Source organism: Uranotaenia lowii, chromosome 1 (genome assembly GCF_029784155.1).
Source record: "Uranotaenia lowii strain MFRU-FL chromosome 1, ASM2978415v1, whole genome shotgun sequence".
NCBI classification, from domain to species: Eukaryota; Metazoa; Arthropoda; class Insecta; order Diptera; family Culicidae; genus Uranotaenia; species Uranotaenia lowii.
Window position 1 is genome coordinate 164386682 of NC_073691.1, and position 26948 is coordinate 164413629.

At 39.5% G+C, this 26948-nt stretch overlaps 1 protein-coding gene across 1 annotated transcript; it reads right to left on the reverse strand.

The window, feature by feature from the left end:
• Positions 1 to 1488: 1488 nt before the first annotated feature.
• Positions 1489 to 5602, reverse strand: LOC129738100 (uncharacterized protein K02A2.6-like). The gene is made up of 2 exons (XM_055729286.1): positions 5471 to 5602; positions 1489 to 2334 (listed from the first exon to the last, which is right to left on the reverse strand). Exons 1-2 carry the CDS (start codon positions 5600 to 5602, stop codon positions 1489 to 1491), a joined length of 978 nt encoding a protein of 325 aa, XP_055585261.1.
• Between the last annotated feature and the right edge of the window lie 21346 nt (positions 5603 to 26948).

The window sequence follows — 26948 nt, forward strand, 5'->3', positions numbered from 1 at the left end:
GGTTGAAAATGAGCCTGAAAAAATATTTTTCAGTACTTAACATAAAGTCTGTTCAATGAAGTCTAGTCGAAACGGGTCGAAACAAGTAGAAATGGATTAACAGTTGATCATCTGTCTCTTTCCAATTGACTTCGATCGATTTCTACCAGGTCGAAACGAATCCTGCTGCCGAGCTGGATCGGTTTCGACTAATATCAACTTGGTCCATTGAACAACGACCTGACTAAGCTCTGATCATTTAGTATCCAGACACTTTATTTGGGTGATAGCTACGTTACAGGAGCTCGGATATGCAAAAAATTAGCAGCGTTGTGTTGGTTATAAAAAGGACTATCTTGTCTATTTTTTCAGATTTTTGATTTTAAGTGTGTTTGAAATATTTACGATGCAAAAAGACATTATAAAAATAGTTTTGCACAATCGCCTTTGAAATTCTTCATTGTCGATTTGAAAACTCATGAACTGTTGCCCAAATGGTTAAGAAGTATAAGAAGCCATTCTAGGATGCTCACGAAGTTCAAATCAAGCATCGTATCGGAACTTTTTATCTCAGCTATGATAAAAAGTCTCTGGTTATTGGGGATAACTGAATGCAGACCCCTCAACTATGAAGTAAATCCTTTCCGGCAGGCAAAAAGTATTGCCTAGTAGCGCCCAGCAAAAAACTAAAAATGGCCAGTTCCAAGGATCGCAATCTGTGCAACCGGTTTTTATACAATGTGACAGATGTGTTCTGATGGAGACAGAAATTTATGTTAAAACCGAATTTAAGAGGTCAAATTCTTCGAGACTCCTACTCAAGTAAAGTTTACAGCCAGATTCCAATTGGTTTTTATCCAGATGAATTTGTGTAAAATATCATGATTTTGCAGAGGTTTTGCTTCTGTGGTAAAAATAATAGATCAATACATGACTGAGAAAAGTGTGCAAAAATAAAAAGAGATTTTTTGATAAAGTGAGAGTAGTTCTTGAAATCAACAGTAAATTATTTTTGTATATTTTTACATTAAATATCATATTAACACCTTCATTTCCTCCATAGAAAATTTTTCGATCAAACGAATGGTTTTTAAAATACACACGATTGTAACTGCCCGGATTCTAAATGATCATAGCCTTAGTTTCGACCAAAACATTGGCTCGTTGAACATCTACCAGTTGACAGAAACCAGTTGAAACCGATTTTTACCAACGATTGAACGAAGCTGTAGTGAATCCATCAACATGGCGTCATTTTTTGCATTTCGATTTTACCATAAATATGGCGATAATCAATACAGTCCATTATGGTAATTTATATGCATTTAAGTTTACAGTTACGTTATTAGTCCAAAAATATTATACGATACGAGCGATTGGCAAATTAACACATTTAAACCCATCCCCATGTCGAGTAGAATTAGCGTGTTTGAAGAATAAAACCAATACTAGACAAAAGATACCTAGCGTGCAGGTTTGGGTTTAAAGCACCCAATTCGGCCAAAGTGCCTAAGAAAAAGCGGTTCTTAGGCACTTTGGCGAGGAGTTCGGCGACTCAGCAATAGAATACTCAGGCGAAGGAATGATTGACGATTCTGGTGCTTGGCGACGATTCGAGCAATGGGTTTCTTGTTGAACAACTGGTGGTTCTAATAATTCCTTCTGTTCATTCCGATTCAAAGCTTTTTGCAAATGTTCCTCATATAACGCTTCACTGGGATCAAATCCTCGATTCTGGGACTTTTTTATGAATCTTCGATTGCGTCTGAAGTAGCTTCCATTATCATCCTGGATTATATATGACCGATTGTTAACATTACGCGTGATTTGTCCATAGTGCCATTCTCTGCTGTTCTTTTTGAATATCACTGTCTCGCCGCAGCTCAAAACCGGCAAACTTTTTGCAGAACGATCGTAGTAGCTTTTTTGTTTCTGTCGTTTGTACTCAATTATTTTCTTTATGTTTTTTTCATTCATATTAGATCGAGTGAGTAACGCAGCAGTAGTTGGCAAATGAGTCTTCAATTGTCGACCAAAAAACAGTTGAGCAGGAGTCATACCCGTACTTGCGACGACTGTCGTATTGTATTCCAACAGTCGGTATTGGAAGCATTGGTATTCAACTTCTTCAAGACATCTTTTCAATATATTTTTAGCTATAGCCACACCTTTTTCGGCCAATCCATTGCTCTGGGGATAGCGTGAACTTGAAAACGAAAACTTAACATTGCATTTGTTGGCGTAGTCATCGAAAGCTTTCGAATTGAATGGCACATTGTCACATCGAATTTGAGTTGGATAGCCGTATCGACAGAAGATGTGATCAAGCACTTCAATAACACTACAAGCCGATTTCTGTCGCAATAAGTCCGAGATTATGAAACCAGAATAAGAATCCATAAGAACTAAATAGTCCCGGCCTCCATATTCATAAAGATCTATTCCTACACGATGAAAGGGATATTCTGGACACGGTTCTTGCACAAGGGTTTCTTTTTGGATGTTACGAGTAAACTTCTCACATACCTTGCAGCTTTTAATCAACTCAGTAATATCATTGGACATTCCGGGCCAAAAGAACTGTTGCCGAGCTCGAGATAATGTTTTTTCTATTCCAAGATGTGGACCATGTAACCAATTAGCAATTTTACGTTGGAGCTCTGTTGGGATAATTAACCGATGGTCTTTGAACAACAAACCATTTTCATAGTGCAAACAATCACGAAATTTATAGAACAATTGACTAATGGAGCTGGAGATAGTCGAAGACTTTGTCTATCTCGGCTCACTGGTGACCGCAGACAATGACACCAGCCGTGAGATCCGGAGGCGAATTATCAGCGGAAGTCGTGCCTACTATGGACTCCACAAGCAACTGCGGTCGAGAAGACTTAGCCCTCGCACGAAGTGTAACCTGTATATGACGCTCATTAGACCGGTTGTTCTCTACGGGCACGAGACATGGATATTGCTCGAGGAGGACCTGCGTACACTCGGAGTATTCGAGCGACGAGTGTTAAGAACCATCTTTGGCGGCGTACAGGAGAACGGAGTGTGGAGGCGAAGGATGAACCACGAGCTCGCGCGCCTCTACGGCGAACCCAGTATCCAGAAGGTGGTGAAGGCTGGCCGGATACGCTGGGCGGGACATGTTGCGAGAATGCCGGACGACTGTCCTGCAAAACAGGTGTTCGCTACGAATCCGGTAGGAACAAGACGAGCGGGGGCGCAACGAGCGAGGTGGTTAGACCAAGTGGAGCGTGATCTGGCGAACGTGGGGTGCCCGAGAAATTGGAGAACGGTTTCTATGAACCGAGTGAATTTTAGGAATTATGTTCGTCAAGTTATGTCGTGAGACGGAATACTATGTAAATAAAAAAAAAATAAATAAAATGACTAATGCCATCTAGTTGATGATAAGAAGGCCAACCAGTTTTAACATATTCCACTATTTTAAGGTAACGGTCATTGTTGTTCAAGGATTCGACGTACATCTTATAGTTGTCTGATGACAAGCACACCTGTTGTGAAATGGAATGAATCATGCCGGAAAGTTCCTCACTAAAATCAGTATTTTCTGCAAGGGGTGCTCTAGATAGGCAATCGGCTACTAACATAGATTTACCGGGAGTATAGGTGATGTTCATACCAGGATACTTCAACAAATACAAAAACATTCTTTGGAGGCGAGGGGTTACGTCATCGATGTCGCGCTTTACTAATGACTCGAGAGGCTTGTGATCTGATTGCACAACAAAACTGCGACCGTACAGAAAGTGATGGAACCGTTCACATGCGAAGACAATCGCAAGTAGTTCTTTTTCAATCTGTGCCCACTTCTGCTCACTTTTGGACAGCGTTCTTGAGGCATAGGCAACAGGTAATCCGTCTTGCATAATTAGGCTACCAAGGCCATCCTTCGAGCTATCGGTTTGAATGACTACAAGCTTTGCAGGATCAAATATGGCCAACACAGGTGAGGTGGATAACGACGAAAAAAGATCTTGGACTTCACGGTTGTGGCTCTCCGTCCAATTCCACTCAACATCATTTCGAGACAAATTACGTAACGCTGCTGTGCGCTGAGAAAGATTTGGTATAAATTTTCCTAAATATTTGAACAGTCCCAGCAATCGAAGAACATCAGACTTGTTCTTTGGCATTGGCATTTCAAGTATGGCCTTAACATAAGACGAGTCAGGTTCAACATGATTCTTAGATATAATGTGACCCATAAATTTCACTCTATCACATCGATACTGAGTTTTGGACGGATTGAATTTAATGTTGTTCTGTCTTGCTCGTTCAAGTACCGTAGCAAGAATTCGGTCATGATCACATTCATCTACTCCTGCAATCGACAAATCATCAAAATATATTTCTACCCCAGGTATATCTCCATATAACTGAACCATGCGCTTCTGGAACATTTCTGGAGCGCTGCATATTCCAAAAGGAACCCTGTTCCAGCGAAATCGGCCGAATGGAGTCATAAAAGTTGTTAGATCAGAACTCTTTCTATCTAACTCCATTTGCCAAAACCCGTTACGAAGTTCCAACACAGTGAAAACATGCTTCCCAGACAAACGACTAAGAATATCTTCAGCTTTAGGAATGAGAAAGTGTTCCCGTTTAATGCATGCGTTTAATGGCTTGGGATCCAAGCATATACGTAATGAACCATTGGGTTTTTCTACAATCTGCATATTATTAACCCAGTCAGTGGGGTAGTCGACTGAGCTAATAATTCCCTGCTCAACCATTGAATCAATTTCGGACTTAAGTCGATCATGCAAGCTTAGCGGAATACGTTTCTTATAGTGAAGACAAGGAGTTGAATCGTCTTTCAACACAATAGAGCAAGCACCAGGAAATTTTCCCAACCCTTCGAACAAATCATTGTTTTGCTCAACAAACGCCTTCCGATTTGAAGGAAATTGGTTATACGATTTTAATGTATTCAATCTTTTTATCAATCCAAAATCTATGCAAGAGCTCAATCCAAGCAATGGCTCGAAGCCATTATCAACGACCAGAAAATTTGCAACATGAACAGTCTTTTTAATAGGATCAACACACGACAATTCAGTCACACCATGGACTTTAATCTTATTAGAACTGTAATCAATTACATTTAACGAAATATCATTCACAACCGGTACTTTAAGATGATTAATGTACCACAGAGGCACACAGTTGACATCTGCCCCAGTATCCAGCTTAAAATGTATCGGTTGGCCCCGTATAAGATACCGCTTCATTTACCTAACACGCATTCCTCTATCATGATGAGTACTTGAGTCTATTCTATAACAAGTTTTAAGAAAGCGAGTTTCAGAATTTTCTTCTACCTGACTTAAATCTATAAGATTACCATTACCTGTGTCAGCCCAGTTCAAAGAATGAACTAATTTGGTGTTGTTACTGCGTTTTGATTTCTCCGATGGCTTCCCTCCTACGCTCCGATCGTCTCCTGGCTTGGATGATTTACAAAACCTCTTGAAGTGTCCTCGGCGGCCGCAAGCGTGACAGTTCTCGTTCCTGGCAGGACAGTACTGTCGATGACGCCCGTTATATGGTTGACCGCAGTTGTAACATAGTGACGCCTTGATTGCTGCAACATCCTTTACGTCGTTACTATTTTTCCTCTTCAGGTGTTTTTTCGACCAGATGCACCTCCACCTGTTGACCCTTCCGCTCCAAAAGTAACTTATTTTCATTGGCTGCTTCAAATATCTTGCACATTTCAATAATCCTCGCCAATGGTTCATCCTTTCCATCTAACAGCTTGAGTTGGAGTTTTTTGTCTTGCATGCCGATAATGATCCGATCCCTCAGCATTCGGTCAGCATATGATGTATGGCACGATTGGCACAGAAACTCGCAGTAAGCCAGCTGAGTTCGGAGCGCTGTTTCGAAATCTGCAAATGGTTGTCTCTCTTTTTGGACAATCATGTTAAACTTGAATGCTTCCATGGCGGTAATTTTGCGAGGCAAACAGTAAGCATCAAACGCTTCAATAACTTGCACAAGCGTTCGCGGCGTTTGTCTTATCTGTAAAGGGTTTTCCGGATCAGCAGCACCACCATCAGCGTCGTCATCATCAGCTCTTCCGGCTCCTCCACTTTCTTCGGCCCCAAACATACTGTCAACATCACCAGTGTTGGGAAAAAGGGTGTTGTATATCTCCACACCACGTTCGCCAACCAACCACAAAAACAACGCAATTTTGTTTCGCTCCGGATCCGTGTGTTTGTTTGTAGCAATCAAATAGATGTTAAGTTGTTGTTTCCATTTGGGCCACTCTTTCGCTAGGTTCGAACAATCCAATGGTGGTGGTAGTCGATCCATGTCTAGCTATATAATTCGCACTCTATCTCTTTTTTTTTCCTTCTCGAATGATCACTGCACAGTAAGCCGACAATACGCACACACACGCAATCTTCTTTTTTCACGGCGGCGTTTACAGTTTACTTCACATCAATTTTTTCCGTTTCCGTCTCCGTCGATCGACGACTTTTTTTGCGAATTAAACTGCAACCGATCACTTTCTTTTCGATAAATTTAACCGTTCGTTTACTTCTGACACCATGTAATGAGTATCAGATCCTCAAAATAAAACACTGTGATATTTAGACACTAAGTTTATTATAGACAGTCTACATGGTTCAGCGGTTACAGGATAACTGACTTGGGCATTGATTTGACACAGGTGAACTCAAAATACAGTGATGCCAAAATTAAAGAAATACAAATATCTAACAAGAGGCACCAGGACTCAAACAGAACCGGGACTCAAAGCGAAGAAAAGTGGAGGTCTTCCGGCATAGAGTGTCCGTAGGCGAAAGCAGGAGCCGCAGTAGTGCCGATCGGCGCAGGCTACAGCACACGCAGTGCCATCAGTCGTCGCTCCAGGTCGCCGAGCAGCCGAATATCGAGTCAAAGGCACCTACGGAGCTACCAAAGCAGCGCTCTGAATGCAGAGCAGTGGAGTGAGTCGATTAGCAGTCCCAGGCGGCGCTAAAACCGCAAGATAACCCCAGGCGGCGTTCGGATCGGAGGGCAACAGAAGCAGGAAGAAGTACCAGCGGTTCTACTAAATCGGCGTTCGCTGTGGAAGCGAATTGAAGCAGTAGCGGCTACAGCCAGCGAAAGCTGGATGAACACAACGGGTATGCCACCGTTAAGTAAGAACGTTAAGTGTCGTGTCCTGTAATACATCGTGTGTTTTGTGTCTAATATCAATCAATGTTAAAAATGCGTAAAAAGATAAAATTTATGATTATACTAGATTAACAAGCCTCTCTATTTGACGTCTACTTGTTTAGCCCTTTCGTCCAATATCCATATTGTGGATGTTTCATTAGATTTTCAGTAAATTACAGCTTTGAAAAGAAAAGCAAGATCAAAAGGATGTTTGCTTAAAACATCCGAAGACCCCGGCCCGCTGAATTTTCACAAAAAGCATCCTAGCCCTATACAAGAATGTGTTTGCGCCATCCTAGGAACTTCGCCAGCTGACCAAGGGGTACATTAATGAATCGACTTGTACGTCATCGATGGTTTCTGTGGGTCCAGGAAAGGTTCAGAATTTTATGCATCGGGCCAACATCGCAAACAGCGAGCCGTTTCTTTTCCATTGAGACGATGAAAGGTGGGGGTTCTTTTTACCGAAAAATAGAATGACCATTTCCATTGACCCTTGTCGTCATCGGGCATCGAGTTAGTTGTGTGGTTGATCCGCGTTTTCTTCATGCAGTTCGGAAGCCAGTCCACAAAATCTGTTCCTTTCACAGGGTATGCATAGCTACTTTCCGATGCCGATAACTCCCAAAGCTCTACCTATCTTTCAGCATATACGAAGATGAATGGATGACCTAGAACGGTTGTGGGAAATGAGTCGATTATGTGGGTGGAAGCAAATAGAATGCGGCTGTAATTTCGTTACCCGGAAAGATTGGTTAAACTGTTTCTATCGGTTGTTTGAAACCGAAAGTCAATTCAATTTTGATCAATTCACAAACATTCAGTCCAATCAACTCATTCTCGCATTGTCTCATTTTCTCAATCTCATTCTCTCATTTCCTTATTTTCTCATTTTCTCATTCACTCATATTTCAATTCTCTCATTCTCTCATTCCCTCATTCTCTCATTCCACATTCTCTCATTCTCTCATTCTCTCATTCTCTCATTCGCTTATTTGCTTATTCTCTCATTCTCTCATTCTCCCATTCTCTCATTTTCTCATTCTCTCATTCTCTTTGTAGCTTTCTCACTATTTCAAAAAGCTTCCCCTCTTCTTAATCATTTTTTTTCCAAATATTTGAGTATAGCGAAAATGTAAGCGTTATTCTTTTTCTAAACCTTTCTCATCTCGGTTTAACTGTAAGTTTTGAGCCCATTTTACAAATTTTTTTCATTCTTTATCTTCTGGAATATTTAATTTGAATAATTCATAATAATTGTATGAAATATTTCTTTATCGGAGTCCATTTTCTGCATTTTTTTTTATATCTTCATCGTTATTTTTACATATTCTGATTTTTTACAGTTAGCCTTAATCTTATTTTACTTATAGACTTTTTTTGTTTTCATCTCTTCCATTTTTATTTTTATATCCCTATCTCAAACAATTATTTGCTTTATGCTCTCTTGTCTTTTCAAACATTCTTTCGCACTCTGTTCTCCATTAGATTTAAATTTTTCATTTCCATCCTTGAGGTATTATAAATACTTACTTTGAACATAAACTTACAGGAACGAGTGTATTACTAAGACTTCCAGAGGAGACAGATTTTTTTTATCAACAATCATGCAACAGCTTCGGAATAAAATCCCAGGCTTTTATGTTTTCAGCAAAGAGAAAAAAATGTGATTCTTTTACTATATTTTTAAACATACAAGACATTCAATTACCGGAGGCCTAATGGTGCAAATAACTGCTCTTAATCTTTTTTATTTATGAATACCTCATGTCCAGCTCAGTTTAAATAACTACGGGTCATTTTGCGTAGAGCAGCCTTCAGAATAATAAAAAAAGGCAAGAATAATTAAAGAAATAATATTTGACGCTCTTGGCTCATGCGAGAGCATACACACCTAAGCATGCAAACTTAGCCGAATGTGTTATCTTCAAGAACGAAAGTCCCGGGATACACCTTTGGATGATCTGGTTTCGAACGAAAATTTTCCAGTAACCCCGATCCTTCACCTTGTTTCAGTCAGCAGCTGCCCACCTGGTGGACCAAAGAATCCGGCACTTCGCTTTCCTTTGGAGACTGGGCACCGGACGATGGACTATGGTCAGTTTTCTCGAGTGAATGTGAGTTTGAGTCCGGTGGTTTAAGGAAAAGTAAAAGCAACGACGACGTTCCAACTAAGCTTGGAACCCTCCCCCTCCTTGGGGGAACAGTAAGCAGCAGACGAAGATGGCGACGACGACGACGACGACGTCCTAGGAATGGAAAATGCTAGAGTCAAATGAAGCCAAGCAGAAGCGAAGCTTTTCTCCAATTTACATAAAAGGGAGCAGCGGAAGTAAACCGATCGGGAACCGCGGCATGAGGCGAGGGCGAATGATGGTCCAGATGAATCCGAGGGAATGTGTGTTTGTGTGTGTGTGTGCGCTGTGTGTGCCCATCTCGAATACGGGGTAACAGGCACACGGAACACTTGATTCTGAAAGTGATTTTTCAAAAACAAAATGAATTTAAAAAAAAAATCGAATAAAATATTGGAAAGATATATTGAGACAAGAGGTGTGAAACCACAGACAAGAGGCTCAAGACTCAGATGATAAACGTGGGACATGAAAAAAAAAGTTGTGAGATATAAGACATGAGTATTAGACAAAATACGTGAAACAATAAACTTGAGAACATAAGCGGGAAACGTAAGAAGTAAGACGTAAGACGGAAGGCGTAAGACTTAAGACGTAAGACGTAAGACGTAAGACGTAAGACGTAAGACGTAAGACGTAAGACGTAAGACGTAAGACGTAAGACGTAAGACGAAAGACGTAAGAAGTAAGACGTAAGACGTAAGATGTAAGACGTAAGACGTAAAACGTTAGACGTAAAACGACAGACGTAAAACGTCAGACGTAAGACCTAAGACGTTCGACGTAGGATGTTATTTTTTCAGGGATTTTCATTTGGATAATTCATGTACATAAGATGTAAGAAATAAGACGTCAGATGTAAGACGTAATACACAAGTCGTAAGATGTAAGACGTAAGAAGTTCGCCGGAAGACGTATGACGTAAGACGAAAGAAGTAAAACGTCAGACGAAATACATCAGTTGCATTACTTAAGACGTAAGGCGTATGACGTTTTTTTTTGTTTAGAATTTCTTCTCGTTGGATGATTCATCCTGTTACGTAGAAGACGTAAGGCGTAAGACTTCAAATGTAAGACGAGAGACGTGAAACGTGAAACGTAAGGCGTAAGACGTTAAATGTAAGACGTGAGACGTGAAACGTGAGACGTAAGCGTAAGAGGTAAGACGTAAGACGTAAGGCGTAAGACGTAAGATGCAAGACGTAAGACCTAATACGTTAAACTTAAGACGTAAGACGTAAGACGTAAGACGTAAGACGTAAGACGTAAGACGTAAGACGTAAGACGTGAGACGTGAGACGTGAGACATAAGACGGAAGACGTAAAACGTAAGACGTAAGACGTAAGGCGTAAGACGTAAGACGTAAGACGTCAAACATAAGACATAAGACGTAAGAAGTAAGACGTAAGACGTAAGACGTAAGACGTAAGACGTAAGACGTAAGACGTAAGACGTAAGACGTAAGACGTAAGACGTAAGACGTAAGACGTAAGACGTAAGACGTAAGACGTAAGACGTAAGACGTAAGACATAAGACGTAAGACGTAAGACGTAAGACGTAAGACGTAAGACGTAAGACGTAAGACGTAAGACGTAAGACGTAAGACGTAAGACGTAAGACGTAAGACGTTAGACGTAAGACGCAAGACGTGAGACCGTAAGACATAAGACGTAAGACGTAAGACGTAAGACGTAAACGTAAGACGTGAGACGTAAGACGTCAGACGTAAGACGTTAGACGTAAGACGTAAGACGTTAGACGTAAGACGTAAGACGTAAGACGTAAGACGTAAGACGTAAACGTAAGACGTGAGACGTAAGACGTAAGACGTTAGACGTAAGACGTAAGACGTAAGACGTAAGACGTAAGACGTAAGGCGTAAGACTTCAAATGTAAGACGTGAGACGTAAGACGTAAGACGTAAGACGTCAGACGTCAGACGTTAAACGTAAGACGTAAGACGTAAGACGTAAGACGTAAGACGTAAGACGTAAGACGTAAGACGTAAGACGTAAGACGTAAGACGTAAGACGTAAGACGTAAGACGTAAGACGTAAGACGTAAGACGTAAGACGTAAGACGTGAGACGTGAGACATAAGACGGAAGACGTAAAACGTAAGACGTAAGGCGTAAGACGTAAGACGTAAGACGTCAAACATAAGACATAAGACGTAAGGCGTAAGACGTAAGACGTAAGACGTCAAACATAAGACATAAGACGTAAGAAGTAAGACGTAAGACGTAAGACGTAAGACGTAAACGTAAGACGTGAGACGTAAGACGTAAGACGTCAAACATAAGACATAAGACGTAAGAAGTAAGACGTAAGACGTAAGACGTAAACGTAAGACGTGAGACGTAAGACGTAAGACGTAAGACGTAAGACGTAAGACATAAGACGTGAGACATAAGACGGAAGACGTAAAACGTAAGACGTAAGACGTAAGGCGTAAGACGTAAGACGTAAGACGTCAAACATAAGACATAAGACGTAAGAAGTAAGACGTAAGACGTAAGACGTAAGACGTAAGACGTAAACGTAAGACGTGAGACGTAAGACGTAAGACGTAAGACGTAAGACGTTAGACGTAAGACGTAAGACGTAAGACGTAAGACGTAAGACGTGAGACGTGAGACATAAGACGGAAGACGTAAAACGTAAGACGTAAGACGTAAGGCGTAAGACGTAAGACGTCAAACATAAGACATAAGACGTAAGAAGTAAGACGTAAGACGTAAGACATAAGACGTAAGACGTAAGACGTAAGACGTAAGACGTAAGACGTAAGACGTAAGACGTAAGACGTAAGACGTAAGACGTAAGACGTAAGACGTAAGACGTAAGACGTAAGACGTAAGACGTAAGACGTTAGACGTAAGACGTTAGACGTAAGACGCAAGACGTGAGACGTAAGACATAAGACGTAAGACGTAAGACGTAAGACGTAAACGTAAGACGTGAGACGTAAGACGTAAGACGTAAGACGTTAGACGTAAGACGTAAGACGTTAGACGTAAGACGTAAGACGTAAGACGTAAGACGTAAGACGTAAGACGTAAACGTAAGACGTGAGACGTAAGACGTAAGACGTAAGACGTAAGACGTAAGACGTAAGACGTAAGACGTAAGACGTAAGACGTAAGACGTAAGACGTAAGACGTAAGACGTAAGACGTAAGACGTAAGACGTAAGACGTAAGGCGTAAGACGTAAGACGTAAGACGTAAGACGTAAGACGTTAGACGTAAGACGTAAGACGTAAGACGTAAGACGTAAGACGTAAGACGTATGACGTAAGACGTAAGACGTAAGACGTAAGACGTAAGACGTAAGACGTAAGACGTAAGACGTAAGACGTTAGACGTAAGACGTAAGACGTAAGACATAAGACGTAAGACGTAAGACGTAAGACGTAAGACGTAAGACGTAAGACGTAAGACGTAAGACGTAAGACGTAAGACGTTAGACGTAAGACGTAAGACGTAAGACGTAAGACGTAAGACGTAAGACGTAAGACGTAAGACGTAAGACGTAAGACGTAAGACGTAAGACGTAAGACGTAAGACGTAAGACTTAAGACGTTAAACTTAAGACGTAAGACGTAAGACGTAAGACGTAAGACGTAAGACATAAGACGTAAGACGTAAGACGTAAGACGTAAGACGTAAGACGTAAGACGTAAGACGTAAGACGTAAGACGTAAGACGTAAGACGTAAGACGTAAGACGTTAGACGTAAGACGTAAGACGTAAGACATAAGACGTAAGACGTAAGACGTAAGACGTAAGACGTAAGACGTAAGACGTAAGACGTAAGACGTAAGACGTAAGACGTAAGACGTAAGACGTTAGACGTAAGACGTAAGACGTAAGACGTAAGACGTAAGACGTAAGACGTAAGACGTTAGACGTAAGACGTAAGACGTAAGACATAAGACGTAAGACGTAAGACGTAAGACGTAAGACGTAAGACGTAAGACGTAAGACGTAAGACGTAAGACGTAAGACGTAAGACGTAAGACGTAAGACGTAAGACGTAAGACGTAAGACGTAAGACGTAAGACGTAAGACGTAAGACGTAAGACGTAAGACGTAAGACGTAAGACGTGAGACGTGAGACATAAGACGGAAGACGTAAAACGTAAGACGTAAGACGTAAGGCGTAAGACGTAAGACGTCAAACATAAGACATAAGACGTAAGAAGTAAGACGTAAGACGTAAGACATAAGACGTAAGACGTAAGACGTAAGACGTAAGACGTAAGACGTAAGACGTAAGACGTAAGACGTAAGACGTAAGACGTAAGACGTAAGACGTAAGACGTAAGACATAAGACGTAAGACGTAAGACGTAAGACGTAAGACGTAAGACGTAAGACGTAAGACGTAAGACGTAAGACGTAAGACGTAAGACGTAAGACGTAAGACGTAAGACGTAAGACGTAAGACGTAAGACGTAAGACGTAAGACGTAAGACGTAAGACGTAAGACATAAGACGTGAGACGTGAGACATAAGACGGAAGACGTAAAACGTAAGACGTAAGACGTAAGGCGTAAGACGTAAGACGTCAAACATAAGACATAAGACGTAAGAAGTAAGACGTAAGACGTAAGACATAAGACGTAAGACGTAAGACGTAAGACGTAAGACGTAAGACGTAAGACGTAAGACGTAAGACGTAAGACATAAGACGTAAGACGTAAGACGTAAGACGTAAGACGTAAGACGTAAGACGTAAGACGTAAGACGTAAGACGTAAGACGTAAGACGTAAGACGTAAGACGTTAGACGTAAGACGTTAGACGTAAGACGCAAGACGTGAGACGTAAGACATAAGACGTAAGACGTAAGACGTAAGACGTAAACGTAAGACGTGAGACGTAAGACGTAAGACGTAAGACGTTAGACGTAAGACGTAAGACGTTAGACGTAAGACGTAAGACGTAAGACGTAAGACGTAAGACGTAAGACGTAAACGTAAGACGTGAGACGTAAGACGTAAGACGTAAGACGTAAGACTTAAGACGTTAAACTTAAGACGTAAGACGTAAGACGTAAGACGTAAGACGTAAGACGTAAGACGTAAGACGTAAGACGTAAGACGTAAGACGTAAGACGTAAGACGTAAGACGTAAGACGTAAGACGTAAGACGTAAGACGTAAGACGTAAGACGTAAGACGTAAGGCGTAAGACGTAAGACGTCAGACGTCAGACGTAAGACCTGAGATGTAAGACGTAAGACGTAAGACGTAAGACGTAAGACGTAAGGCCTAAGACGTAAGACGTCAGACGTCAGACGTAAGACCTGAGATGTAAGACGTAAGACATTAGACCCAAGACATAAGACGTAAGACGTAAGACGTAAGACGTAAGACGTAAGACGTAAGACGTAAGACGTAAGACGTAAGACGTAAGACGTAAGACGTAAGACGTAAGACGTAAGACGTAAGACGTAAGACGTAAGACGTAAGACGTAAGACGTAAGACGTAAGACGTAAGACGTAAGACGTAAGACGTAAGACGTAAGACGTAAGACGTAAGACATAAGACGTAAAACGTAAGACGTAAAATTTAAGACGTAAGACTTAAGACGTAAGACGTAAGACGTAAGACGTAAGACGTAAGAAATAAGACGTAAGACGTAAGACGTAAGACGTAAGACGTAAGACGTAAGACGTAAGACGTAAGACGTAAGACGTAAGACGTAAGACGTAAGACGTAAGACGTAAGGCGTAAGACGTAAGACGTCAGACGTCAGACGTAAGACCTGAGATGTAAGACGTAAGACATAAGACCCAAGACATAAGACGTAAGACATAAGACGTAAAACGTAAGACGTAAGATGTAAGACGTAAGACGTAAGACGTATGACGGAAGACGTAAGACGTAAGACGTAAGACGTAAGACGTAAGACGTAAGACGTAAGACGTAAGACGTAAGACGTAAGACGTAAGACGTAAGACGTAAGACGTAAGACGTAAGACGTAAGACGTAAGACGTAAGACGTTAGACGTAAGACGTAAGACGTAAGACGTAAGACGTAAGACGTAAGACGAAAGACGTAAGACATAAGACGTAAAACGTAAGACGTAAAATTTAAGACTTAAGACGTAAGACGTAAGACGTAAGACGTAAGACGTAAGACGTAAGACGTAAGACGTAAGACGTAAGACGTAAGACGTAAGACGTAAGACGTAAGACGTAAGACGTAAGACGTAAGACGTAAGACGTAAGACATAAGACGTAAAACGTAAGACGTAAAATTTAAGACGTAAGACTTAAGACGTAAGACGTAAGACGTAAGACGTAAGACGTAAGACGTAAGACGTAAGACGTAAGACGTAAGACGTAAGACGTAAGACGTAAGACGTAAGACGTAAGACGTAAGACGTAAGACGTAAGACGTAAGACGTGAGACGCGAGATATAAGACGGAAGACGTAAAACGTAAGACGTAAGACGTAAGACGTAAGACGTCAAACGTAAGACATAAGACGTAAGACGTAAGACATAAGACGTAAGACGTAAGACGTCAAACGTAAGACATAAGACGTAAGACGTAAGACATAAGACGTAAGACATAAGACGTAAGACGTAAAACATAAGACGTAAAACGTAAGACGTAAAACGTAAGACGTAAGACGTAAAACGTAAGACGTAAGACGTAAGACGTAAGACGTCAAACGTAAGACATAAGACATAAGACGTAAGACAAAAGACGTAAGACATAAGACATGAAACGTAAGACGTAAGACGTAAGACGTAAGACGTAAGACGTAAGACGTAAGACGTAAGACGTAAGACGTAAGACGTAAGACGTAAGACGTAAGACGTAAGACGTAAGACGTAAGACGTAAGACGTAAGACGTAAGACGTTAGACGTAGGACGTCAGACGTAATATGTCAGATAAGACATAAGACTTTAGACTTAGGACGTTGTTTTTTTTATGATTCATCCCATTTCGTAGGACGTAAGACATAAGACATTAGACGTAAGACGTAAGACGTAAGATGTAAGAAGTAAGACGAAAGACGTGAGACGGGAGGCGGGAGACGTGAGACGTGAGACGTAAGACGTAAGAAGTAAAGCGTGAGGCGTCAGATGTGAGACGTGGGACGTAAACGTGAGACGTGAGACGTGAGACGTGAGACGTGAGACGTGAGACGTGAGACGTGAGACGTGAGACGTGAGACGTGAGACGTGAGACGTGAGACGTGAGACGTGAGACGTGAGACGTGAGACGTGAGACGTGAGACGTGAGACGTGAGACGTGAGACGTGAGACGTGAGACGTGAGACGTGAGACGTCAAACATAAGACCTGAGAAGCGAGCATGGTCTATTTATCATAAACAGACGTTGAAACTCTCACAATGAGTTTTTGCCGGTCGCCATGGTATAAAAATAGCAAAACAGCAAAATAAATAAATAAATAAATAAATGGGTTTCTGCATCACTAAAACCTTGGTTATAAAAAAATCATCTTGTCAAAATGCATATCAACCAACAGTTTTCATTGAGTACAAAAACTGAACATGCTTGAATCTCAATGAGAATTGAGGATTACTGTTTATGAAAATTAAAATTATTTTTCCAACCGAATTTTCAAAACTTCCCGCTTTCCAGTGGGTTCCAAACGCAAAGAAGGAGCTCTTACGTTCGGTACATTTGCTGAGACTGCCTAGCCTCCGGAGAAAAGGACTACGCTTGCTAGCAACCATCAGGAGAAGGTCCTTTCTTTCTTATTATTTTCCACATTTCTCTGACCACATCAGAACGGTCAAGTGAAACGAGAAGTTTTCCTTCTCTCGGGGAAACCGCTCAACCTTTTCGTCCCCGCACTTCCCACTCCTTGATCAATCCTCGCCCCGGCCCACCCCCTGGGTCCTGGAACAAGTGATTGGTCAACCCGTTTTCCACCCCTTGTTGTTCCTAGAGCAGAGCCTCCTCATGAGGATAGCGAGGCGTTTTTCCAAAAACACTGACCAGCAGCAGCAGCTAGAGTCTTTTACGCCACATAAACATGAACATCCACCCGCACTGAGACATTTTTCTCCATGATGAAAGAAGGCGCTCGGGCATCGTCGTTAGCCAGAAAGAGACAGGACGACCGAGCGAAAGTTTAAACAACTGGACTGACCATTTATGAAGCCGATAGTTGCTTTTGCCTTAGCTTTGGGTCTAGTGCCTAAGACTTCATGCTGAGAGTATCCTAGTCAACAACGCAAGGAAGTCCTTAAGCTCGTAACGGGTGCGAAAGAGATGGATCGGATCTTTGGAGCCGACCTGTCAGGAGCAACATTTTTAAGTGATTTAGCTTGTGATGATGATTTTTTTTTGCTGCTACCCACCCACTGATCACCTATTTTACAGTATGCTAAGAAAAAATTGAAAATTCTGCGAAACATCTCAATACACACTTTGAGAATGCACCAATCTGAGTCTGGAATCTTCTTGAGTCTGAAATTTCAATCTGAATCTTGAATCTGAATCTTGAATCTGAATCTTGAATCTGAATCTTGAATCTGAACCTTGAATCTGAATATTGAATCTGAATCTTGAATCTGAATCTTGAATCTGAATCTTGAATCTGAATCTTGAATCTGAATCTTGAATCTGAATCTTGAATCTGAATTCTGAATCTGAATCTTGAATCTGAATCTTGAATCTGAATCTTGAATATGAATCTTGAATCTGAATCTTGAATCTGAATATTAAAACTGTTTCTTGATTTTTTTTATTTGTGAAAAAAAATAATTGAACAGTACTGTACCTGCATCACCCATTTTCCCCGGAGTAGGGAGGGAATGTGTTCTTTTGATTCCTGCCGAACGCACCTGACGGTAAACTTTTGCACGGAAAAGAGCCTTGTTCTTATCGGTTAATGATTGGCATAAGGCCATGCGTTCACTTTGATTTGAAACTCCCGGGGAACTGGAAGCAAATGAACTTTGAAAGATGTTGAAAACGGCACCTGACAGAGCTTAGAACGTAAGCAATGTTGATTAGTCAAACATCTTTGACTAATCAATTCGGACTGATCCAGCATCACCCAGATTTGTAAGGAGAATTTTTAGAAACATAAAATAGGCTTCCTCAGAGTTAACCGAGCCAATTGTAACAGTGTTGGTATAGGATGATGAAAGCAATATAAAGTTTGTAGGTGATATCATTAAGCTAATCAGTCATACAAAGTAATGTTTTTACGTCATCAAAAAATGTAAAAATTTGTACATCTAAGGCTATAATCATTTAGTATCCGGCCAGTAACAAACGTGTGTATTTTAAAAACTATTCATTTGATCGAAAAACTTTCTATCGAGGAAATGAACGTGTTGATATGACATTTCATGTAAAAATATAAAATAAAATACTTGTCAATGATTTCAAGAAATACTCTAACTTTTTCATAAAATCTCTTTTTTATCTTTGCACACTTTTTTCAGTCATGTATTGATTTATGTTTTTACCACAGAAGCAAAACCTTTGCAAATTCATGCTATTTTACACAAACTCACCTGGAAAAAGCAATTGGAATCGTGTTGGAACCTTTTCATAAGTAGGCATCTCGAAGAATTTAGGATTTAAGAGAACAAATCCGGTATTAACATAAATTTTTTGTCCATCAGACCACATCTGCCATATTGCGTAAAAACCGGATGGACAGATTACAATACTTGGAACTGATCATTATTAGTTATTTACTTGGTGTCTACTAGTCAGGCAACAGTTTTTGCCTGCCGGAAATGGATTTTTTGCATTATTTAAGGAGTCTGCATTCAGTTATCCCCAATAACCATAGACCTTTAACCATATTTGGATCAAGGGTTCCACTAAGATGCTTGGTTTGAACTTCGTGAGCATCCTAGAGTAGCTCCTTATACTTCTTAACCATTCGGTCTGAAAAAAAATTAGAAAAAATCTACAGTTCATGAGCTTTCAAGTCAACAATGAAGAATTTCCGAGGCGCAAAATGCGTAAAAGGAGCAAATTTATGCAAAATTATTTTTACCATGTCTTTTTGCGTTGTAAATATCTCAAACACACGTTAACTTTAAAATCTATCCAAAAAAAGGCAAGATAGTCCTTTTCATAACCAACACAACGCTGCTAAAGTTTTGCATTTTCGAGCTCTATTGACGTAGATATCACAGAAATAAAGTGCCGGATACTAAATGATCATAGCCTTATTGCTCGATTTTTTTTTTTTTTTATGAGAGAAACGTTCAAAAACTCTTTCACTATGTTAAAAACTATGTCATCATCAATTTGTAATCATTCAATGATAACTTCATTACAGTATATTGAAATAAAAATTGAATGAGTGTTGTAGTATACAAATGTTGCATCTAACCCTGCTTTTGCATGATGCCCCGTTTGACGGTATTTGATAAAAATGGTACAAAGAAATAACAATGAGTTGAAATGACCTTTATTGGGCTTGATGATTTACTTAACACGCTTTGCATACTTCTTTTTGTAAGAATTTCGTGATATTTTGGGAACCGTAAATTGGGGGATCAAAGATTACTTTTTTGATTCATTTTCGAATATTTTGGAAGAGGCTGCTTTTTTGTAGCACATAAAAGTTTTAAATACTTACTGAGGTAGGAGTTTAAAGCATGATCATTGATAGCAGCATTTTCAAACAAAATTTGTGGCTATAGGTAAAGGGTGATACGGTCAAAATTTGGTCAATATCAACTTGACGTATTTCTTTCAATTTTGCATTTAAAAAACCTGAACACCCTTCATTTTTAAGGTGTGTGTGTAGAATGTTGCTTCTATTTTGATTTTGGAATTCACTCTTCAGATGTCAAAATGCCGTCTAAGGAAGAAGAGCAGTGTATCAAAATTTTGCTCGCGCATCACGAAAATCCGAGCTACTCGCAAGCAAAGCTGGCAAAATCGCTAAAAGTTGCCAAATCAACCGTTACAAATGTAATTAAAGTGTTTGGGGAACGTTTGTCGACAGCCAGGAAGTCTGGATCGCGGGGAAATCGAAAACCGGAAGCCGCTGAGACGACAAAGAGAGTTGCCAGTAGTTTCAAGCGAAACCCTAACCTCTCTCTTCGAGATGCCGCAAATAAGCTGGGTGTATCGTCTACAACCGTGCATCGAGCCAAAAAACGAGCCGGACTATCGACTTACAAGAAGGTAGTAGCTCCAAATCGCGATAATAAACAAAATACGACGGCCAAAGCGCGATCCCGGAGGCTGTACACGACAATGCTGACGAAGTTTGACTGCGTGGTAATGGACGACGAAACTTACGTCAAAGCCGGCTACAAGCAGCTTCCGGGTCAGGAGTTTTATACGGCAAAAGGAAGGGGAAAGGTAGCAGATATTTTCAAGCACATGAAACTGTCAAAGTTCGCGAAGAAATATCTGGTTTGGCAAGCCGTCTGTACCTGTGGCTTGAAAAGCAGCATTTTCATAGCTTTCGGGACTGTCAACCAAGAAATTTACGTGAAAGAGTGTTTGAATAAACGTCTGCTGCCTTTCCTGAAGAAACACGGTTGTTCCGTACTGTTTTGGCCGGATTTAGCATCTTGCCATTACGGTAAAAAGGCCATGGAGTGGTACGCCGCCAACAACGTGCAGGGGGTTCCCAAGGACAAGAACCCTCTGTCAAGCGGAACCTAAAGAAGACCAAAAAAACTGCTAAGGACGAGCAGCAGTTCAAGGCAAACTGGCTTTCTGCGGCGAAGAAGGTGGACAAAGTTGCTGTACAAAATCTGATGGCAGGGGTTAAGCGTAAAGCCCGGCAATTCGGATTGGGAAAAGCGGACGCCTAACTGAGTATTTTTCCTGAATTTAATACTAATTAAACTTGAAAAAGAAATTTAATTTGATTTTTAAAATAAACGATTTCACCGATTTACACGCGTTTTCTCTTGACCAAATTTTGAGCGTATCACCCTTTAACTAACTGTTTGCCATAAAACCAGATTTTATGTTTCGGGGTAACTTTGATCACTGTGGTTTTACGTATCTCAACATCTTCAAAATCATTGATATGATGCCAATTAGCACAGGGGCTTAAAATATCAATAACAGTAATGTTTGATTGGACCCAATTGAATTTTTCAACGATTTCTTTCAAAAACAAATATACTCAAAAGATGGACAATGTTGCTGCATACATTTAGGGGCAAAAATTATAAACATTTCTCAATATTTTTAGGCCTCAAAACAAATGAAATTTTACCTTCATGCAATTCTCTAGGTCCTCCTACTGTTTCTATTGTTTTTTTATTCAAACTTAACCATTTGATTGGGATTTTAGCAATTAGGGGCCGTTCACATACCACGTGGACAACTTAAGGGGGGGAGGGGGGTATGGAAATGTCCACGCTTGTCCACGAATAGGGGGGTCGGGGTTTGGGTCATGTCCACGTGGACATATTTACTTTCAAAATATTTTCTAAAGGTGAATAAATATTAAGACGTTTCAATCAAAATCTACAAATGACAAAGCTTACCAGTTTAAGTTTAAACAATTAGAAGCTACTTGAAGGCAAGTGATAAATATGATAATTAAGAAATTTAAAAATTTTAAGCTAAATTTATATCAGGAAAAAGTTTACCATGGTGTTTTCTAACCGTCAAATTATTTGTATTTAAAAAAAAATAACTATTTCAAATCTGTCCACGTGGACATCCGGAGGGGGGGGGGGGTAGGGGTTTGGCAAATGTCCACGCTTGGCCACGGAGGGGGAGGAGGGGGTCAAAAATCTCATTTTTCTGTCCACGTGGTATCTGAACGGCCCCTTGGTTGTATACAAGCTTTCTCATAGAAAATGTCCGTTTTATAAATAAAAAAAATAGATTCAAAAACCTGGCTCGCGATCGTTTTGGCAACATTCCTGACACTGGACGGGCAAAATATTTTTCATAACTATTCATTTGGCATAAGAAAACATTGCTAATGAATGTTTATAAAAACATAAAAATATAGGTGGTCCAAGATGTGTGGCCTACGATTCCCCACAAGCTATAATTTGCAAATTCTTTGCGTTTGTGTGACTTATTGATGTTTCATCAAAAATTCATTTTTCACGTGAAAGAACATGACAAAACTAAGATCATAAGCGTTACAGCTATTCCCGTAAAAAACGGAAATGTTAAGTTGCTTCACTAAATTTGCTGTATCTTTGACAGTTTTCATTGAAAAATTTTGGAATTTAGTTCAAAGTTGTAAAAAGGTTTGATCTAGTACCAAGCCAAGTTTCGGAAAAATCGATGAACGCGATCAAAAATGGTGCCGGGTAGAATATGAGGTTCATTATCGCCCACAGATGATTTCTTTCTTTTTTTGGAAGGATGTTTTTATGGAAAACATCGTAATCCATGTATTCTTCGTTTTTTTCTTTCACAAAATTAAAATTTATCTAAAAGAATCTTGTGAATTGATAGGAACTTCATTCCTGCTTTATTAAGAAATAGAAATTGTTCCAACCTGGTATTTAAATACAAGAGCGAATATAATACTCGCATAAACTATGTATCGCCAAATTTGTTTATCAGTATATTTAGCAGGTCATTTCTGGAAATGTTTTCTTCCCTCGGAGAGATAAAAATGGAAATAGGATGCTTCTATACAAGTTCTTCATATCTTGAAAATTTATTGAGCAAATAAAGCAAAATAAGGCATCAAAGGGTATTTGAGTACAAGAAATATTTCTATGAATATTATGTACTCACCCCTTCTCCCAATGGAGAGCTAGAAAGGGTACCCAGCAAACGTATAATCGTATAAGAAATGATTACTTAAGTCGTATACAATGGTGCTGCGAATCGCAATTCCAACTGCATAAAGTCTGATTCACATAGAATCTGGTCGCATCTTCTCATTTACTGCAGCGCCCCTAGTTGTCACACTGCGAATCTATTGACAATGTTTTGATCCAGATGGTTTGTTTACTTAGTAGTGAAAATATCATCAAGATTGAAGCAGTCAGTTAAAAGTTATCGACGATGGAACGTGGAAGGCGAAAGAAAATTCTGCACACTCAGGGGTAAAGATCGCGATATTCCTGAAATATCCTAAATCGACTGTAAATTCGGTGCTGCAACGTTACCGGCAGACACTTACGGTGGATCGAGCAAAACAAACCTGGCGTAAAAGTGGAACATATGACCGGAAGCTGCGAGCAAAGGTATTTCGATCAGTTCACAATAATCCTAGAATCTCCTTGCGTGATTTGGCAAAAAAATTCAAGACGAACCTCAATACAGCTCGACGAATTTGTTTGCGAGAAGGCTTGCGGTTGTATCATGCAAGAAACACCCCAACAGGACGCTGAAACAAAACCTGGTTGCCAAAACCAGGGCAAGGAAGTTGTACGAGAAAGTGTTGACCAAGTACAACGGATGCATTTTGATGGACGAAGAAACTTACGTCAAAATGGATTTTGGACAAATACCCGGTAACAAATTTTACCTTGCGAAGCGTAAAGGGATCTGTAGTTGTGGGAAGAAGAATGAGATTTTCATCACTGGGGACACAATGAATGGAAATGTTTACAAAGAAGAATGTCTCCAGAAGAGGGTTTTGCCATTCATTCGGTCCCACAAAGGTCTGGTGAAGTTCTGGCCGGACCTGGCAAGCTGCCACTACAGGCGGGATGTCATTAAGTGTTATAAGGAGAACAAGGTCGATTTTGTTGAAAAAAGTATCAATCCACCAAACTGTTCGGATTATCGTCCCATCGAGAAATATTGGGCAATAGTTATGGACAAACTGAAGAAATGTGACAGAACCATAAAAAAACCCGCTCAAATGGAAAAGATGGCAAATGAGATTACCAGCAGTACTGTGCAGAAAATGATGGGTGGTATCACAACAAAAATTCGAAAATTCATCCGAAAAGCTGACGAATATTTTTTATGTATTTTTTACCTTAAAGTGCAATAAAAACCCTAAAAAATGATATTTTTACTTTTGTTGTATGTTATTTCTTTGCCGAGAAATGAAACAGACTTTAATGAAAAGTTTATATAAAATGTCGTCTGAAGTCAGTTTAAATCGGTTATGATAGAGACGCCACGTTTTTTGAAATCTTGAAATGATTTTGCTTCCGCGCGGGCTTCAAGTGAGAAAATCATCGTCATGTTCTCTCTGCAACCAGCAACTAATGAAAGAACTGGAAAACATTGTTACTGGCAACAATTTGCAGGCTATGAGAGCAAAATCTAACACTCTCCTGCATTCTGCCGAAAGGTACGAATAAGGTGTTGGATAACGCCTAATTGGTGTAGTTTTCGTCGCTTAAGAATGAAATGAAATTTTTGTGTGCCTCCAGTTTGGTAGTTAAATGCTGTTGTTCCAACTTTCATACGATCTTTCTATAATGTTTATGGAATAGGGTGGCCCAAAATTGTACTATGTCTGGGATTTTGGGGGCTCAAGCTTCAAACGACAGCTTAGGGTGTAAGAAACAATATTGTATATGGCGGCGACTCAGAAAAATGATGTTTAGAGGTCGCACTGGTTCGATTTTTGAAAATGGTCATTTTTCCGACATTTGTTCCTAATAACATTTTCAGATCTTGAAAAACATCAAACATGTGTCTCTAATATTTTTTAAATTTTTTTTACAATGTAAGTTTTAAACTAAAAATTTATGGGGACTGTTTTGGACTCTCAATTTGTATGTATGATTTTTTAAATTACGCAATACTATGAATTTTTGTGAAAACAATATTTACAACTAACAAAAAAGTGTACTTTGGATTAACATTTTCAATCAACATTGAATTCATAAGATGCGCAACGTTAGGATGTGCAACTTTGCAGAAGAAAGTGTGTAGCTATGACTTGTCGTTAAAAAGTTATTCAAGTTTTTCTGAATGAAAAAGTAACAAATTTTAAACTTTTGCTAAGAAATGCTCTATACTATGATGTGGATGAGATTCGAGCAATCTAAACTACTGATATAAAACTTTTTCATCATTTTATCGATCCTTCAATCAGCAGAAACAGCCATGACTAGTTTATAGATTTTTATTTTAAGTGTATTTAGTGGTTGTAGCCTTAACACATTCGAATGTGATGACCAAACCGTCACCCCAAGAATTTTATTTGATGACCCCCAGAAGTTTATTTGATTCTTAGATTGCTCGAAACTCATCCACATCATAATATAAAGCAATTCTTAGCAAAAATTTGAAAATTGTGACTTTTTTCCACAGTGAAACTTGAATTACTTTGAAACGACAAGTCATAAATATGCACTTTCTTCTGCAAAGTTGCACATCATAACTTCGCGCATCTTTTGAATTCAATATTGATTAAAAATCTTAATCCAAAGTACACTTTTTTATTAATTTTAATAATTTTTTTTACAAAAATTCATAGTATTGCGTAATTCAAAAAATCATACATATCAATTGAGAGTCCAAAATAGTCTCAATAAATTTTTAGTTTAAAACTTACATTAAAAAAAATTTAAAAAATATTAGAGACACATCTTTGATACTTTTTCAAGATCTGAAAATGTTATTAGGACAAAATGTCGAAAAAATGGCCTTTTTCCAAAAATTGAACCAGTGCGACCTCTAAACATCATTTTTCTGAGTCGTCGCCATATAAAATATTGTTTCTTACACCCTAAGCTATCACTTGAAGCCTGAGCCCCCAAAATCCCAGACATAGTACAAAAGTACAATTGTACTTTGTAATACAATCACGTTTAATCGGAGGTCGGAATGAAGTGAAATATGGTATCCGAGGGTTTTTTGGGTCGGAGATGGTTTGTATAATAGTCTCAAGAATTTCACTTTTTATGGAAGGGGGCTCCCATACAAAATCAGCTTAAAATGGGACATTGGCGATTTTCATGAAAATTGATACAAAGGAACGAAGAAGTTAAAGACGTGTAGATGAAGTTCAACATTTTATAACGTTTTATTTCGTAAAAGTGAATCTATTCGAGATCCCCAAGAGGATTTTTTTTATAGAAAAAAGCATGAATAGATTAATTACATGAAGAGATTAATCACCATAAATTATGTTTGTTACTTTAATTTATCGGCCTCATCGGTGAAAAGTGATGCCATTTTCAGGGGACATCTAAGGTAATAAATTTTTTTATATAGATGGATAGAACGTGAATTTAAATGAAAGATTTGTTTCTCACGAGCCTACTAGGGTGAGTGCTCCTACTTTGGACCTAGAGCCTACTCTAGTCCTAAAATGCTGAAAATTGTAAATAATTCATTTTGTTAGCTTTGGATGAAGATACTATGCACACAATGAACTCTGATTCTTTCTGAATCCTACTGATGGGGTACCGTCCAAGCCCTTGCTTGGAGTTCTTAGTGGACTGTATTGACCTGACCTTCGGTTCCTGATGGGTTGGGGTGATTCCGTAGGGAGTGAATACTGGGCGATCTTGAAGCAATTTCCTCTGCGGCGGCAATTAACAACTCCGATGTTTACATTAAGCACAATTTATTTACAGCAAAAAACGACATTTATTTGGGTTGAAAATGCACTACATTTAAAACAAATTTATTCGCTACTGTTTACTACATATATTCTTAAGGTAAGTGACTTGCTTCAACGACTCTATTCTTCTAAGTGACAATATTATATAAAACTAAAATGGAGATTGTAGA